Source organism: Gopherus flavomarginatus, chromosome 3 (assembly GCF_025201925.1).
Source record: "Gopherus flavomarginatus isolate rGopFla2 chromosome 3, rGopFla2.mat.asm, whole genome shotgun sequence".
NCBI lineage: Eukaryota > Metazoa > Chordata > Testudines > Testudinidae > Gopherus > Gopherus flavomarginatus.
In genome coordinates this window covers 16,225,744-16,243,672 of record NC_066619.1, presented here as the reverse complement: position 1 = coordinate 16,243,672, position 17,929 = coordinate 16,225,744, and the positions used below count along the sequence as shown (strand labels likewise).

The 17,929-nt window shown below is 41.4% G+C and overlaps 1 protein-coding gene across 2 annotated transcripts in view; it reads left to right on the top strand.

Moving 5' to 3' along the window:
- Window positions 1-17,929, top strand: part of DYM (dymeclin) — a 355,894-nt gene that overhangs the window by 24,231 nt on the left and 313,734 nt on the right. For both annotated transcript variants that reach the window (XM_050944679.1, XM_050944680.1), the window contains exon 2: window positions 2,435-2,624. In XM_050944679.1, coding sequence (XP_050800636.1) covers window positions 2,485-2,624 — 140 coding nt within the window. In that variant the 5' untranslated portion in view covers window positions 2,435-2,484. The remainder of the gene's footprint in view (window positions 1-2,434; window positions 2,625-17,929) is intronic.

The window sequence follows — 17,929 nt, the reverse complement described above, 5'->3', positions numbered from 1 at the left end:
CAGTATGTGCCATGCCAGTATCTTTGCAAATGAAAGAGATTGGTGTTTCTGTTTTTATCTTTTATTTTGTATCGATTTCAAAACTAGTATTACTCTAGCAGTGAAAGTCTCTTAGTAAGAGGTATTGCCATGGTGATAGTTTAGAGAAGTTCATGGGCAAGTGACACACAAACACAATAAAAATCCCATTACTGTTAAGTGAAATCATTCAAGATGCTGATCATCTCCTAATATCACTTATGCATATAAACCCTTACCTTGTTGCCACCCAACCAGCGTGCAGGATTCCACAATAGCACCTCTTAACCCAGAGGATGATAAACCAGTTTGCAAATGTAAACAGTTATACATTCTGTACAGGGACCATTTTAGCACCCCTGAAGGGCACCCGCTTCTGAAATGAAACATAGCAGGCGTTTAACAGTGCACTGGTTTAGGGCAGGACATGAATAGCATTTTCATTTGAAACTTCATGGGGAGTGTAGGTAGGCAGAATATAATTATCAGAGTTAACCTGCAGTGCCTTAACTGAATTCTGACATGCATACTCTTATTAAAGATCCATGAGATTCTTAATGAGGTTAAGACCTTGTTTTTCATCTCATATGAAAGATGGCACCTCCAGTAAAACAGAGCGCCATGAACGTATGCTGGGCATTGGTTCAATGTGGAGTCAGAGGAAAGAGTGCCCTTACTGATTGCCAGTGTCTCTTTCTGCATCACCTATCCAGAGGTGTTCCTTGAAAGTCTCTTCTCCAAGTATGGACCCAGCTTTATTTAGCTCAGTTTGTGGAATTGTTTGAAATTTCAAAGCTATGTCTATAAGGGTGGGGTGTTTTGTTAAATGCTAATTCAGCTCTTAGAATGGTCTGGATTTCTGACTGACTGAGTTTAGTTTTATTGAGTCTTCATATGTTTTCTTTTTAATCCAAATATCTTCTTCTAAGCTTCAGTTGCACTTGGCTAGTTTCTTACTCCTCTAGTAGATTAATTAGTTAACGTTTGTAAAAATGGGAAAGCATAATTGGCAGTCTGGAAGAATGAAGTTCTCCCTTTATACACAGAACAGGTACAGCCCAGCCAATGACAGCGTGATTATTTCCCCATATAACCTACAGTGTGCTGCTACCTAGTTCTTCAGGTATCACCTCTGAAAAGGAGTTAATTCTTTATGAACATTTGGTCTTAGACCTTTCCACTAACAACTGGATTAGGGCTAACCAACTCACTTCACGTAGGTCAGCGAATAGCTATGAGACACTAATGACACTAGGGAGCTTGTCACCTGGTCTAGATTTAAATTATTCACCTAGAAGTGATGATGATATCTGTGACCTTGATGTGGTTTTGAACATAGAGAAAGGGAAAATCATCAGTGTTTCACAGGAACTTAGTTACCTGATTCCCATTCTTGCCAATGGCAGTCACGTACCCAAGGGTTCGTCTACATTGCATGCTGCTTTCGGTGGTGCATAGCATGTGTATATATATCCCCTAGCACGGATATAAATAGCAGTGTAGACTGTGAGGCATGGCTTAGGTAGGTAAAGACACCCCGGAAGTGTGGGTATGTACTCAAGTACGTATCCTATACAGCTCTCTACTTGCCCAAGCTATGCCTCCCCATCTACACTGCTATTTTTAGCAGTGTAGTGTCCCTCTGCCTCTCTGCTGCTTTCTTTATTGCCTCCCTGTAGCTGGAGACTTTCCCCACAGCAGGGAAAGATTCTGGCAGTGGGGAAAGGCTCTGGCAGGGAAGCAGCAGTGAGGAAAATTTTAACCTTTTCCCATTTGATTACCCCCCCCTCGCCTTGCCAGAGCCTTTTCTTGCCTCAGGGAAAGGCTTCTACTACAGGTTGCTGCTGAAGCCATTCTCTTTCACCTCTCCTGTGCTAGAGACTTTCACTGCCATGGGTAGCTACACAGTGCAATGTGATCGCAGACTGCTTTTCATTGCTGCATGTAGAGACAAGTACATCCTACATCTCTTCCAATATTGTAGTGTAGATGTACCCTGAGTATCTGTGCATGACTTTGAAAATGCTAAATTTTTGAATAGTGGTCTAACTAATGTGCCTGCTTAAATTGTAAATTTCCTGCTACTTTCCCTTTTGCTTTCAGCTGTTGTGTCAATGTGTTCTCTCTCTGACCACAGCTAATGAAAAATTCAGTGGAGAAGACTTGGAATGTAAGCCAATCAGTTTTTTAAAATTTGGATATTAACTATATCTTACTGTCCTAAACTGCTGAAAGCAAACTATTCCAGCCTGCTCCTGTGCTCTTCAGTTTTATGTATTTTCAGCAGCTGTTGTAGTTATGGAACTAGAGATTTATTGGTTTCTAGTTTAGTAAGTTCTGTATATCCCTTACACGTGCCAAAGATGTGTATTCCTGTTACTAGGATTTAAATATTTCCTCTCTTTCTTTTTTGTAGGCTTCTGTTGAAGGAATGAAGCTTTAAAAAGGAACTTACAAAATAAGAAAATGGGTGCAAACAGTAGCAGCATTTGTGAGCTCCCAGAAAATGAGTACTTAAAAAGATTATCGGGAGCTGAGGCTGTCTCTGAGAATGACCCATTCTGGAATCAGCTGCTTTCTTTTAACTTTACTGCCCCAACAAGCAGGTAAGAGGATGCGTGCTGAAGGACTGTACATTTATGACAAATACATTAGCAATGGTGCCAAATAACTGAATGCAAAATAGATTTGTTTTTCCTCTCTTTTTTGGAGGCGGTAAGCATGTGGAAAGTCCACCTGAGCATGGGCTGTTGAAGTACCATTCCACCATATTCTCTCATTCTTGCAGCTTCTTTTCCTCCTCTTTGCTGCTGTAATTAGTCTTCATTCTGCTCACAGCCAAGAAAGGTCAGCAATAGGTCTATAACACTGTTTTTCTAAATAGACCATTGGAAATGCTGAAGAACAGATGGTGCCCCCTTGGCAGGACCTATAGCTTCCAGCTCAAGCAAATTAAAGCAATGATGAGGTTATGGGGTTCATCCTGCCAGTGCTGAGCCCCTTAAACTCCCATTGAATTTAATGGGAGCTGAGGGTATTCAGCATCTCAGGTGATTGGGCTGTAAGTTTGTTACTGGATAGGGTCCTTTATAGTTTGTGTTCTTGTGACATACCAGGATATAATCCAGACTAATGAGTAGAAAGCAACAGAGAGTTCTGTGGCACCTTTCAGACTAACAGATGTATTTGGACCATAAGCTTTTGTAGGTGAATACCCACTTTGTCAGACGCATGACCCATGAAAGCTTATGCTCCAATACATCTGTTAGTCTGAAAGGTGCCACCGGACTCTCTGTTGCGTTTTACAGATCCAGACTAACAGGGCTACCCCTCTGACTAATGAGTAGCTGTCTCACCCCTGTCTTGTAAAAGGCTCCCCCAGGCTACAATGCTTTGCTGCTGTAGCCTCCAGCCTGGACAGCTCATAAATGGTCTCCAGCATGTCAGTCTCTCCCAGCTATGTCGGGGTGTGTGTGTTCCAGCTAGCCAGCCACAACTCAGCTTTTACCAGCCTTGGTTATGCCGCAGGGTGATCCCATCACATCCTTGGTTCTAGATTTTCCCCCAGAAATGTATGTCCTGTACTTCCCAGCTCTCTCCTGGACAGTACAAATAACTGAGTCTGTTATTTATTCAAGGGAATAATATGCACACAACAAATGGAGTTACCCAGACACTTTAACTTGAATATACTGGATTAGATAAAACTGTAAAAGAAATTAACTACAAACAGGGAGATTTTAAGTGACTCCAAATAATGAGGCATAGAAGTGAGAAATAATTACAAGAAAAATAGAGCGAGAATGCTTACTGGTGCCTAATTTAACAGATTACATTGGATTCAAAACAAAGTTTTCTCACCACATGCTTTCAGCAGTCTTACTGACCAAACTCTTTAGGTCAGGACCCCTGCCCCAGAGTCCAACAGCTGCTTCTTTTGTCTTTTCATGTGCAGTAAATGCAATGTCAGAAAGCATGGGGGCGGAGAGGGTCTCTGGGGGTATTTATTCTCCCTATCAGTCCCCGCCCCCCACACAGCCCACCCACTGGCAGTCCTGCCGATCAGCACCTCCTTCTCCCTCCCCCACCCCGATCAGCTGTTTCATGGCTTGCAGGAGGCTCTGGCGGGGAGAGGGGAGGAGCGAGCCCACTGCAGGCTTAGGGGAGGGGGCAGGAAGGAGTGGAGTGGAGGCAGGGCCTGTGGCAGAGCCAGGGGTTGAGCAGTGTGCACCCCGCGGCACATTGGAAAGTGGGCGCATGTAACTCCAGCCCTGGAGTCAGTGCCTATACAAGGAGCTGCATATTAACTTCTGAAGAGCCACACGTGGCTCCAGAGCCACAGGTTGGCCACCCCTGGTGTAGGGTGTGAGTACAAGGGAGTATTCATCACAGTTGTTTCCTAGCACTTAATCATGAAAAAATATTTTGATCTTTAGTGGCATTTTAAAATTTAAAGTTTTTTTTGCTGGACAACTGGGAGCAGGGCAAAAAGTCTATCCTGGCTTTAGGGTAACAGTACAAAGCTTGGCTCTGCTGTTCTTCACTACTCCTATTTCAGACTTGTGGAGAATCACAGATGTATTGAAAGTGAATCCAGCCCTTTGGGTTCATATTTAGTCCCCAACACAAGGCCAATTGCTTTTTGTCTTCGGTCCATCTCTTTTTGCCTATTTTTAAGCATGTTTTTACCAATGCAACTGAAAGGATTGTTTCATCTCCACAAATATAAAAGATCTTGTCATGAGCGGTCTAACTGCATCTCAATCATACCAATGATCTGACACTTTCCTGGCTTCATGTTTGAGTAGCTTCCAAAGCCAGTTCCCTGTCATACTCAGTCCAGTGGAACGCAATCTTATTTCAGGCTTTTCTGTGTATTTCTGTAAACTCCTTGTGCTTATATACAAATGTATATATAAAAAGTCTAAATACGAAGGTGGGTGAACTTGAGTGCCTTGTATTGCATGAGGAAATTGATATAATAGGCATCACGAAACTTGGCAGGATAAGGATAATTATTGGGACATAGTAATACCAGAGTACAAAACGTATCAGAAGGACAGAACAGGTCGTGCTGGGTGAGGGTGTGGCACTGTATGTGAAAGAAAGCATAGAGTCAAACGAAGTAAAAATCTTAAATGAACCAAACTGTACCATAGAATCTCTATGGATAGTAATTCAGTAATTCCCTTCTGCTTGAATAATGAGAATATAGCAGAAGGGATATACTACTGACCACCTAATCAGGATGGTGATAGTGATGGAAATCTTCAGATGATTATTTTATAAAAATAAAAAAATCAATAATAATGGGGGATTTCAGCTATCCCCCATATTGACCTGGTACATGTCACCTCAGGATGGGATGCAGAGATAAAGTTTCTCGACACCTTAAATGATGGCTTCATGGAGTAGATAGTCCTGGAACCCACAAGAAGAGAGGCAATTCTTGATTTACTCCTAAGTGGAGCACAGGATCTAGTCCAAGAGGTGAATATAGCTGAACCGCTTGGTAATAATGACCATAGTATAATAAAATTTAACATCTCTGTGGGGGAGGGAAACCAATTTAGCCCACCATAGTAGCATTTAACTTCAGAAGGGGAACTACACAAGAATGAGGAAGTTAGGGACACAGAAATTAAAAGTTATAGTGGCAGAAGTGAAATCCCTGCAAGCTGCATGGAAACTTTTTAAAGACACCATAATAAAGGCTCAATTTAAATGTATACCCCAAATTAAAAAAACATAATGAGAGGAGCAAAAAAGTGCCACTGTGGCTAAACAACAAAGTAATAGAAGCTGTTAAAGTGGAAGTTAAATCCTTTTAAGGAAAAAAGAAAGGAGCATAAACTCTGGCAAGTGACTTGTAAAAATATAATTAGGAAGGTCAGAAAAGAATTAGAAGAATAGCTAACCAAAAACTCCAAAAGTTACAGCAAAACATTTTTTTTTAAAGTACATCAGAAGCAAGAACCTGCTAAGCAACCAGTGGGGCCACTGGACAATCGATATGCTAAAGGAGCACTTGAGGATGATAAGGCCATTGCGGAGAAACTAAATGAATTCTTTGCATCGGTCTTCAGGGCTGAGGATGTGAGGGAAATTCACAAACCTGAGCCATTCTTTTTGGGTGACAACTCTGAGGAACTGCTGTGGATTGAGGTGTCATTAGAGGAGGTTTTGGAACAAGTTGATACATTAAACAGAAATAAGTCACCAGGACCTGATGGTATTCATCCAAGGGTTCTGAAGTAACTCAAATGTGAAATTGCAGAACTACCAACTGTGATATGTAACCTATCACTTAAATCAGCTTCTGAACCAGATGACTGGAGGATAGCTAATGTGACACTTTTTTTTAAAAGGCTCCAAAGGTGATCCCGGCAGTTACAGGCTGGTAAACCTACCTTCAGTACCAGGCAAATTGATTGAAACTATAGTGAAGAACAGAATTATCAGACACATAGATGAACACAATTTGTTGGGGAAGAGTCAACAAGGTTTTTGTAAATGGTGATGCATGATTTCCCATCTACAAGAATTCTTTGAGAGGGTCAACAAGAATGTGGACAAGGGGGATCCATTGGATATAATATACTTAAATTTTCAGAAAGCCTTTGACAAGGTCCCTTACCCAAGGCTCTTAAGCAATGTAAGCTGTCATGGGATAAGAGGGAAGGTTTTCTCCTGGATCAGTAACTGGTTAAAAGATAGGAAACCAAGGGTAGGAATAAAAGGTCAGTTTTCAGAATGGAGAGAGGTCAATAGTGGTGTCCCCCAAGTATCTGTATCAGTATCAGTACTGTTCAACATATTCATAAATGATCTGGGAAAAGAGGTAAACAGTGTGGTTGCAAAATTTGCAGGTGATACAGAACTACTCAAGATAGTTAAATCCAAAGCAGACTGAAGAGTTACAAAGGAATCGCACAAAACTGGGTGATTTGGTAACAAAATGGCAGATGAAGTTCAATATTGATAAATGAAAAGTAATGCACATTGGAAAACATAATCCCAACTGTACATATAAAATAGTGAGGTGTAAATTACCTGTTATTAGTTAAAAAAGAGATATTGGATTCATTGTGCATAGTTTTCTGAAAACATCCACTCAATGTGCAGTGGCAGTCAAAAAATCTAACAATGTTGGGAATCATTAAGAAAGGCATAGATGAGAAGGCAGAAAATTTCATATTGCCTCTATATAAATCCATGATCTGCATGCAATATTTAAGATGTGGGCATATCTGCCCATCTCAAAAACGATACATTGGAATTCAGAAAGGTACAGAAAAAGGCAACAAAAATGATATTTGGGTTATGAAACAGCTTCCATATGAGGAGAGCTTAATAAAACTGGGACTTTTCAGCTTGGAAAGAGACGATTGAAGGGTGATATAATAGAGGTCTATAAAATCATGACTGGTGTGGAGAAAGTAAATAAGGAAGTGTTATTTACTCCTCATAAAACAGGAACTAAATGATATAGGTCAGTTTAAAACAAACAAAAGGAAGTATTTCCTCACACAACGCACAATCAAGCTGTGGAACTCTTTACCAGAGGATGTTGTGAAGGTCAAGAATATAACAGGGTTCAAAAAAGAACTAAATAAATTAATAGATGGGTCCATCAATGGCTATTAGCCAGGCTGGCCTGGGATAGTGTCCCTAGCCTCTGTTTGCTGGGAGCTGGGAATGGGCGACTGAGAATGGATCACTTGATGATTACCTGTTCTGTTCATTCCCTCTGGGGCATCTGGCATTGGCCACTGCTGGAAGACAGGATAATGGGCTAGATGGACCATTGGTCTGATCCAGTATGGCCATGCTTATGTTCTTGCTTTTTCCTCAGTAATGATTAATCTGGGTAGATTATTAGTGCACTGTCATAAATTTGGTTTTTCTTCTTGGCAGGTTTTAATAATGATGCACCCAAGATAGGATGCATGTGGTCTAGATTCTCCTTGAAGGTGTCTTACTTTATATCACTTTAAGGGTGAGAGGAGGGCCTGAAAGTTATGTCAGCCTCACAGAACAATGGTGCATCCTAACTGCCTCTTCCCCCTTTTCTGGGGTAATACAGTCTAGCTACCTAGCAGTGGGAATTTGTGCAGTATTTTTCAAAGTGTTTTGGAGTAACTTTGTCCATCTGCCACTTAACCAAGGCTCTCACTATACTCATCTTCTGCATCGCTGCATCGGCCCTCCTCCATCCACTCCGACAGGCTCTCCATCCTTGTTATCATCATCCCACTACACCCCTCCCACATTCTTACCACCATATCAAATCCAGAAACCACATTCACAGCCTTCTCGGCCTCCACCTCCTTACTGATGATGACATTTGGCACAACTCCACCCTTTCCACCTCCCACATCTTTCCCCATCACCGCCTCTTCCCCTCTCATGTCACCTTTCCTAACCTCATGCACATCTTCCTACTTGCTCTTCCCTTTCTCTTGCTGTCTCTGAAATGCCTGCTCCATCTCTAAAGAGATCTCCATTATTGATGATGTCGTCTTATCTTTCTCCCTCCAGTTCCTGACTCTCTGAGACCTGGATCCCTTTTGTTTTGTCTGACACTGCCTCTGCAACTTCCTTCTTATGAAGGCCTGTCCTTCTCTCACATTGCCTATACTGGATCAGACTTGCTGCTTCCAGCCCCTTCCTCCTCTTGGTTCTCACTCTTTCCCCTTTTGAACAGCGCTGCCTCTGACTCACCTCTCCATGTTGCTGTCATCTTCTGTCCACCCAGCTCTGCCCACTGATCCTCTTATTTTTGGTTCTTTTCTCTCTGTTCCTCACATCACAATCTCATATGCATATTCTCGGTAACTTCCATGTTGATGATCCATCCAGTCCCCCATGGTTGCACATTTCCTTGTCCTAAGCTCTTCATTCGACCTTAGTCTTGGCTCAACTCTCCTGGTCACTCAAAGGGCTGTTACTTGATTTGGTCTTGCCAAGCATTGCTCTGTCCCTGATTTCTCTGTTGCTGAGTTTGAAGATAGCAGGCTCTCTCTTAATTAGTGGAAGCATTGTCTGCTCCGAAGAAGTCATGCAACTGAAGCAATTACATCCAAACTATTTTATTGGCTATGCTGAGTGCACCAAACTGTTTGCAGTCTAAGATGACACATTTAGCTTTTACATGTTTTCACTGAAAACGTGCTGTATCCATTCTGGGCTAATTTTTTCTGTCATCTTGAAAATACTTTTATTAATAAGGAGCTATTTTTCAAGTGAATTATAGAGAGAGTTTTGCTAATCTTCAAATATTAAGTTTTAAACATGAATGACAGACTGAATAAAGATGGGAAGATATTATATTAGAAATGTTAGTAAAATATGGATGTAACGTTACATCAGTCCAAACCTTATTTACTGTAGCTTCTAGGTGGTGATTAGCTGTAAACTTGATGTTCCAGGGACTGGTATAAGACAGGTATGGGGTGCCTATTTGGAATTTTCAGTAGGGTTTCTTACAGTTGGCAGGTGGATTGAGCCTCGTGCCTGGGTGTAGGTGACAGTTCAGCCAACTGGGAGATGGATCATTTCAATGGTATTTGGTATGTGGGAGTTGGTCTTCAAGTGGATGTTCAGATGAGAAAAGTGGAGGAATTAGCATCCTGAAGGCATGTCATTGTGCTCTTATCTAGAAAGATAAGGGAATGTTCTGTCTTCTGCGGAGAGGAGGGTTGAATGAGGGAATATCCAGGAGCCTAATGGAGGATCTAAAGGAGGGATATGAAGGGGTTGGTCTGCTTGTAGATGATCATAAGGGTTTGGGAGGTGGGAAGCGTAGTGAGAAGGAAGAATAAAGTTGTGACAAACTCACTTCTGTACTTCCTTGGTGCAATTGAATGAGGAAAAGCATACTTGTTTGCTAAGTATTAAGGGCTATGTACATAGTGTTAAAATTATATTGTGACTTTAGTGTATTGTTTAATATTTTCAAAATATTAAACAGTATATTGATTGATGGAGAAATGTTTTGGTTTTTTTTTTCCTTGAGGGAAGTCTGTCTCTTGGGGTCTATTCAGCAACCTTTACTTGAGTGAATGTCACAGTGTCAGGCCCTGTAAATGTTTTGGTTCTGTATGAAAATCTGGAGTGATCAAGATCAGGAATGGAGACTGGTGTGAAGAATTCAGCGTACTGAACACCAGATGGTGCTCTTGCATGACAACTAGAATAGATATGTATTTTTAGAGACATAGTTCTGTCTTCTATGTGGCTTAATAATTAGGGGGAAACATGAGTGTTTCTAGTTAAGCTGTGCCTAAGAAGTTCTGCTGTTTTACAAATGGTGTCAAACATTGTTCCCTGCATGCCACCTTGATCCAGTGGCTGAGCTGGATAATCTTACTCACATGAGCAAAATAAGAGTTCAACAGTCGTAAAAATGCAAGGTCAACCTTGTTAAGAAATCAGGTGTTAACCATGCTTTATTACAGAGGGTATTAAATATAGCTATTCCTGTTCACCCCAGGGAATCAGTCGTTTTCAACAATGGCTTGAAGGGGTCAGGTTTGTCACTTGTCAAACATGGCAGATTTTTTTTAGTTTATTCTAGAATTATACCTCTTCATTTTAGTCTTTTGCAGAATTGGATGGTTTATCAGTAGATGCTAGTTTTCAGGCTTTAATGAAAAACATATCAATGCTAAGTTGAGGTAACTAATGGTGACTCTTCAGGGGAATAGTTTTTCATAAGTGGTGTCAGGTTAAATTGGGCAAGCTCTTACAAAGTTAAAGCGGATGCCATCTCCCATGAGGACGTATATGTGATGTTAGCTTTGGCTTTTTTAGGTTTAGTCCTCTAGCTAGTAATGTCAGGAATGGGGAAGCTTAAGGGGAGATTTCTTCTCTCTTCCTGACCTCTGAAACTTCCTGGGTGTTGGGGCCAACAAACTCTTATCTGTTACCTGCTCCAGTTGCTTCCTCCTCCTTCCCTCCCCCTCCACCAGCTATGTGTGCTTTTTGCCCCTTAGTCATAGGAGGAAGTACACTCCGGGTGATGCAACATGCCATCTGTGAGGAAAGTGGGTGATATCACTGTTGCTATAAGAAATATTATGTGTACCTTTGATTGTTATGATGGGGTTCTGCCATGTAGTGCTAAGGAGACAAGTGTGTAATAGCCAGAAGAAGAAACTGAAAGGGAAACTGTTCGCTACCTGCAGCCCCTTTGGCATGAGTGATAAGCAGCAGGGGCAAATGTGTGACTCACTCTATACGAGTGACATTTGGCAGCTTTTGCCAGTGGGACCTCAGCAGAGTTTATGGGTGATGAAAGGTGGGCACTGCATGTGTATGTGGTATTATAGGAGAGCAAGCAGTGACCTCTGTTAGGTTGCCCAACGCTTTCCATTATAGAGCATTCTGCATCCTTATTTTTGAGGCGCTCTAATACTTCTGTTTGTAGTTAGACTGTGGGTATTCGTCAGGTGGACTCACCTCAGGCTATAGAAGTGCCTTTTCTTTATCCCATGAAATTCCCTTTGTTTCAGCCCCGTTGTCATATACATCATGATAATCTTTAATTACATGATCACGTGACTTTTTTTCCTAATGGACTCCTGGCTCGTTCAGTTCACAGGATGGACACACAAGGAGGCTGAATTAAGGTTGCATAAATTTGTCGTTTCCTAACTTTCAGTTGCTTGACGTTGCAGCCTAAATAATGTTTTTATGTGCAGAAAAACTGTTAACAGTCTGTAGGCCCTTATCTAGCTTTGCCTGGTTTTAGGCCAAGAACCATGGGACATGACATGTGATGTGTGAGCCTTGCTCTCAAGTCAGGCACAGCAGTGCATTGCTGAGGGAAATGTGGCCTTATTTTTAGTACTGTTGTTAGTTACAAAGTTTTCATGATGGAAACCTAAAACAGAATTAATTAAAGCAGAACTTGCTGAAAATCATATGCTTAATACTTACCGTTCCACTTTGTTCTTTCCCTTGAGTTTTAGAAATGGCTGGTTGAAGAATAGTGTGCATGATTCTTAATGGAAAGACATAAAATGAACAACGCTTATGTTGCCTTAATATGGTACGTTTTTAAAATTGGTACAATAAATTATATGTAGCTTTTCATTCGACGTCTGTCTTATGAATAGTCCATTAAAGTCAGCATTCCCACAGTATGAATTTACTGAATGGGCTGATTCTTCTCAGTTTTGTGAATGATGGCAAGGGAAAAGCTTTGCTTAGTCAAGGGAAAAAGGACTAACACGGCTACAATAACACTGCATAAGGGAAAAAGCTGTCAGGAAAGCTTCCTCTTCTCCCCCTTTCCCCCCGGGTGGTTGTCTACTACAGTTGGGGTCTTATTTATGCCTTATGAAGACTCGTCCAGTGTTGTAACATGTGTAACTGCAACTTGTATGGGTGATATTCTGACTGATGCTTTGAGCCACAGTGATTTTTTTTTTTAAGTAGAAATTCTTTTTCTGATGCTTTGACGTCATTAAATTAAAAGGAGAGTGGCTTCTTGAAAGAAGAATATTACAACCTGTCAATCTTTTCACACGGTCAGGCAGCAACTTTTACTCAGTCTCTGTTACTGTGATGCTTTTGCTGAAGTCTGTGGGCCAGATTCTGGGTCAGTTACACTGGTATAAATCCAAAATAACTGAGTTGAAATTAACTTTAGTTACTGTAGATTAAATGCATTGATGAGTGCTCTAACCACTTCTGGACTGGAATTATGCTGTAATAATTGAGAACAGAATCTGGCCCTCTACTAATATTAATCTAAAGACGAGACCAAGCTGAATATAAAAACCTAAAAGGAATGATAACCATCAATTTTGGGCAATAAATTGCCTATCTTGGACCTTTCCCCAATCTTTGCTTTTTAAAAAGACTATTTCTTACTGGAAATTACTCATCAGTGAAAGAAACTCCTTGTGCTATAAGAAGTGATTACAGAAATAGAAACACAAAATAAATTCCAAAAAAATAAAAACATAAATATAAGACCAGGTGCTAACAGATTAAAAAGCCAGTTCAACAAAGCAAAACAAAATTCTGGATTGTCCAAACAAAATTCTATGGATGAATAGTGATTAGTGTAATACAAGAGTCACTCAATCTGGATAATGGCTCATAATAAGAGTGAGAAATAATGGATATGTTTGGTTCACTGGCAATTCTGAAAAATAATAATAATAAAATCATGTTTGGGCTTTTTAAACTGGTTTTAATAAAAGTTAAGGAAATTTGGAAACAAAGGGTGAGATTCACAAGGGATATGGGCACATTTCACAAGGGGTGCTTGTCTCCTACTCACCATTAACTCAATAGCCCAGTGGTTAGGGCACTCGCCCAGGATGTGGGAGGAAGGACTGGAACTTGGCTGTCTTCCCTCCCAGATTAGTGCCCGAACTATCAGGCTGTAGTCATTCTCTTGCTCTCTGACTTAATGAGTATTTAATTGTTTATACCAAGTGGAGCAGCTTTCACAGGAGAGAGTGAGGGCTTGTCTACACTGGCACTTTTACAGTGCTGCAGATTCCTTGCTATGGGGTATGAAAACCCACCTCCCTGAGCCCTGCAACTTTCAGCGCAGTAACGTGCCAGTATAGACGGTGCACCAGCACTAGGAGCTGCGCCCTTCATGGAGGTGTTTTTTTTTTGAGTGCTGGGAGAGCTCTCTCTCAGTGCTGTGCCGAAACTACACCAGCCACATTAAAGCGCTGCCGCGGCAGCACTTTAACGTTGCCATTGTAGACAAGCCCTGAGACTTACCCAGAATACATTCCTAAAGCCTTGGTTAGGGCACTCATCTGAGAGGTGGGAGACAAGAGTTCAAGTCCCTGCCTCACGTCAGGCAAAAGGGAGTTTAGAACTTGGGTCACCCACGTCCTGGATGAGTGCTCTAACCGCTCGACCATTGGATAAAAGGAGGTCGTCCTCCTCTTCGGTTTTGTGAATGGGACCTCAGGCTTTGTTAATCTAGTCAGAAACATCAAAATGTGTCATTTCAGAAATGAAAAAAACGAATCATGTCACAGTTCAGGGCTGCTGCCCCTATATTCTACCTCTATAGTCCAGCAAGGGCACCTACTCTCAGGTTTGCGGCTCCTCTGGTTGTCACCTCTCTTGGGTGGTGACTTGTCTTACCTCCTTCTGTCCAGAGTATTTCTAGGCTTCACAGCTTCCTGATTGTACTGTGAATTGCTTTCCTCCTCAGCAACAGTTAATAGTGCAGTTATCGTAGTTATAAGTTACCACACAGTATTTCCTCTGCAAGTCTACTTTATTCTTAAGGTAAAAAAGCGTTACAGAGAAAACATTAATAAAAGAATCTACACACGTGCAGTTGTTCAACATTCTACCCAAAGAGTTCCCTTTATGGTCACCAGTTCATCACAGTCTTATGGGATCTCAGTAGGCCAATTCATCCATTTCTTCCCTAAGGATTGGGGCCCTCAATGGACTAGAGGTCTTGTCTTTGGCTGGTTCAGGAAGAAGACCCTGAGCAAGTTTAAAATCAATTTGGCTATTTCTCCAAAAATCCTTTCTTTGTTGGTTGGTCTGTGTAGAAAGCAGTTTGAAGTAGTTACTTACCTCTCCAGGGAGGTGGCTTCAAAAGCCTGATAATAGAGGAAATATATTAGCATCCCCCTCCTACTAGAGAAGATACAGACAATGTACAAGAATATATACACAATTGCATTTTGAATGCAATGGACCTCAATGGTATTGACTCTAATTCAGTAAGGTTTAACTTAACTCAGTAAACTTTATCTTAATTCCATAGGGTTTGATCAGGATATTGTCAGTCTGTCACAAACCATTTCAACATTTCTGGTTTTTTTTGGCCAAACTTAATTGCTGAATCTGACACAAATTCATGAAAAGTTTTGGTTGATACAAAATTTTGCATTGCAGCAGATTAGTTTCATCTAAAAAATGTTGTCCAACTCTACTCGACATCTACTGCACTCTCTCACTTATGAGTTGTGAAAGGTTGACCTTGCCTTCCTATAATGTTTCTGAAATGCCTTTTGCTTTATATGTGAACATATTAAATTAAAGCTCCCACCCCTCAAAAAACCCAAAATGTATGCAATGGTAAATTGTGCAGTGAATTCGAGTGGGTTTTTGCATGTTCAATGCACCGCTAAATTAGCTTCCCAAGCATGTATAAATCAACCTACATTTGCTTTGAATGTTGCTTAAAGTGCTACTGTTGTTTTTTAAAAATAAAGTACTGTGCAAATAAATTACCCCGCTCCCCACCCAGAGAGTGTTCACAACTCGGTAAAATCAAAACCACTGGAAGGTCCAAAGGCACTATCGAAAGGTAATATATTTTATTGGACCACCTTCAGTTGGTGAGAGACAGCTTTCTATCACAGAAGTTCTCTCACAGTAGAAGATACTATCTCACCCACCTTGTCTCTCCTTAGCAATACTGTGAAAGAACAGTGGTCATTGTTCATGCTGCTGTTTGCTCATTACTAGCGATAGGCAGTTCTCCTTGAGCAAGGCTGGCTGAGAACAGTGCATGAATATTGGCATAGCAATTTGGAATCACAAGCCTCAGTGCTCTTCCCCCCACACTCTCAAAGTCCTGTTGACATGTTGGTGCTTGCTCTAAGCAGTGTCAATCTATGGAGACTGTCTGGCTCAGTAAAAATTCATATTAACTGACCTGTTTTGCTAGAAGTAAAATATACAATTTGTTAATGATTAGTGTATGTATTGTTTGCCTCTTCCTCTTCAGTACAGTGTTAACACCTATTATATCCATATAGTGGACTTCCCTCTATTTATATCTGCCCATGTAATGTTAATCAGAATTAATTGAGAACTTCTTCACCTTGCGTTTATGACTTTGATACCCTGACTTTGAGGTAGTTGTTTTAGGCCTTGGCTCCACTTGAGAGTTACAGCGCAATAAAGCAGCCCCGGGTGCCCTAGTTCACTCCCCGTCCACACTGGCAAGGCACGTAGAGTGCTCTGACTCCGCAGCTACAGCGCTGTGGGTTCTCCACCTTGGCGAGTGGAATAACGTTTGCTGAGCCCCTGCTGGAGCGCTGCGGCACCAGTGTGAACGAGGTGTTGCGTTACTGCGCTGTGATCAGCCTCCGGAAACGTCCAATAATCCCCTTAAGTCAAGTGGCCACTCTTGTCATTGTTGTGAAATCGGCCGCAGGAATGCGGAAATGCCCTTTCAAAGCTCCGTTTGGCGGGCTGCTTATCGGCTCAGAGAAAAGCTTTGAGTGAGTGTTTTAATAATAAGGATGTAACTTGGTAAAACAAGAATGAAAAAGTGTCTCTTGGACAATATTCTTCAATAAAGATGTAAATAAATTTTTCAAAAATTAACCTAGAAAAATATTCAGTTAATAACATAACTGATTTCAGTTAAATTTAAATATTGTTTGAGAATAGTCTGTGGAAAGCAATCCAGCTGTGACAGTGGATGCAGTGGTGTTGTAGCTATGTTGGTCCCACAATATTAGCAAGACAAGGTGGGTGAGGTAATATCTTTTATTGGACCAACTTCTGTTGGTGAGAGAGAGAAGCTCTGTGCAAGCTCGAAAGTTTATCTTCAGCTCTGGGAAACTTACTCAGACCTTGTCTATATTACAGGTTATTTGGGTATAATTTACATTGCCCACGAAAGCTTATGCTCAAATAAATTTGTTAGTGTCTAAGGTGCCACAAGTACCCCAGTTCTTTTTGCTGATACAGACTAACACGGCTGCTCCTCTGAAACCTGTTGTAACTTATTGTAATTTATGTGATTTTTAAACCACACGCTCCTGAGCAACATAAGTTATACCTACCTAAGTGCTGGTGTAGACAGCGTCTTCTGCTGACACAGCTACCGCCTCTCTTGGTGGCAGGAGTTAAGTTTCCTGTTGGCTTAAAGCGTCTCCACCACAAGCGTTACCGTGGCACTGTAAGTGCTATAGTATAGATGTAGCCTCAGGCTATCTCTGCACTGCACTTTTGTCATTTAAAACTTTTGTCGGTCAGGGGTGTGGAAAAAAAAACCACACACACACCCTGACCGATAAAAGTTTTAATGACAAAAAGTGTCTCATTGAGGGTGGTTTTATTTTGCCAACAGGAGATCTATCTCCTGCCAGCAAAGAGTGGCTACACTGTGTACCTTACAGCGGCATGGCTGTGCCACTGTAAAGTAGGCAGTATACACATATAGCCTCGGAAAGTTACACCTAAATGCAAGTTGGAACAGATCGTTTAGCATAAGTGGTTAACATATTTCAAGGCACCATTCAAGTTGAAGTGGTCCATTTACACCTCTCTAGTCATAGGGAAGAAAGGAGTAAGGAGGAGTAGCTGGCAGGAGGTTGTCAGTGGGTTATTGATTGTTTGTAATAAACCATAAATCGAGTGTTTCTATTCAGTCCATGATTTTTAGTGTCTAGTAAAGTTATCAATTTAAGATAATCTTTTGAAAGGGGTATTGTGCAAGTTTCCTTTGAGGATGAGGCCCAATAGGTCAGATATAGAGTGATAGCTTTGTGAAAAGTGATGGTGGAGTCTAGCTTAGGTTCCTTTCATTCTGTGACAAACGTAGAGAGACTCTCAAAAGTTTACCTAATAAAGTTGAGGGCTCTTTGATTGTTCTTCTGTGTGTGTATAATGGCTTGGCTACACTCCAAATCCAAAGCGCTGCCGCGGCAGCGCTTTGAAGTGTGAGTGTGGTCGCTGCACCAGAGCTAGGAGAGAGCTCTCCCAGCGCTGCAGGTAATCCACCTCCCCATGGGGATTAGCTTGCAGTTCTGGGAGCTGCGCTCCCAGTGCTGGGGCACTGTTTACATTGGCGCTTTACAGTGCTGTAGCTTGTTGCGCTCAGGGGTGTGTTTTTTCACACCCCTGAGCGAGAAAGTTGCAGCGTTGTAAAGTGCCTGTGTAGCCA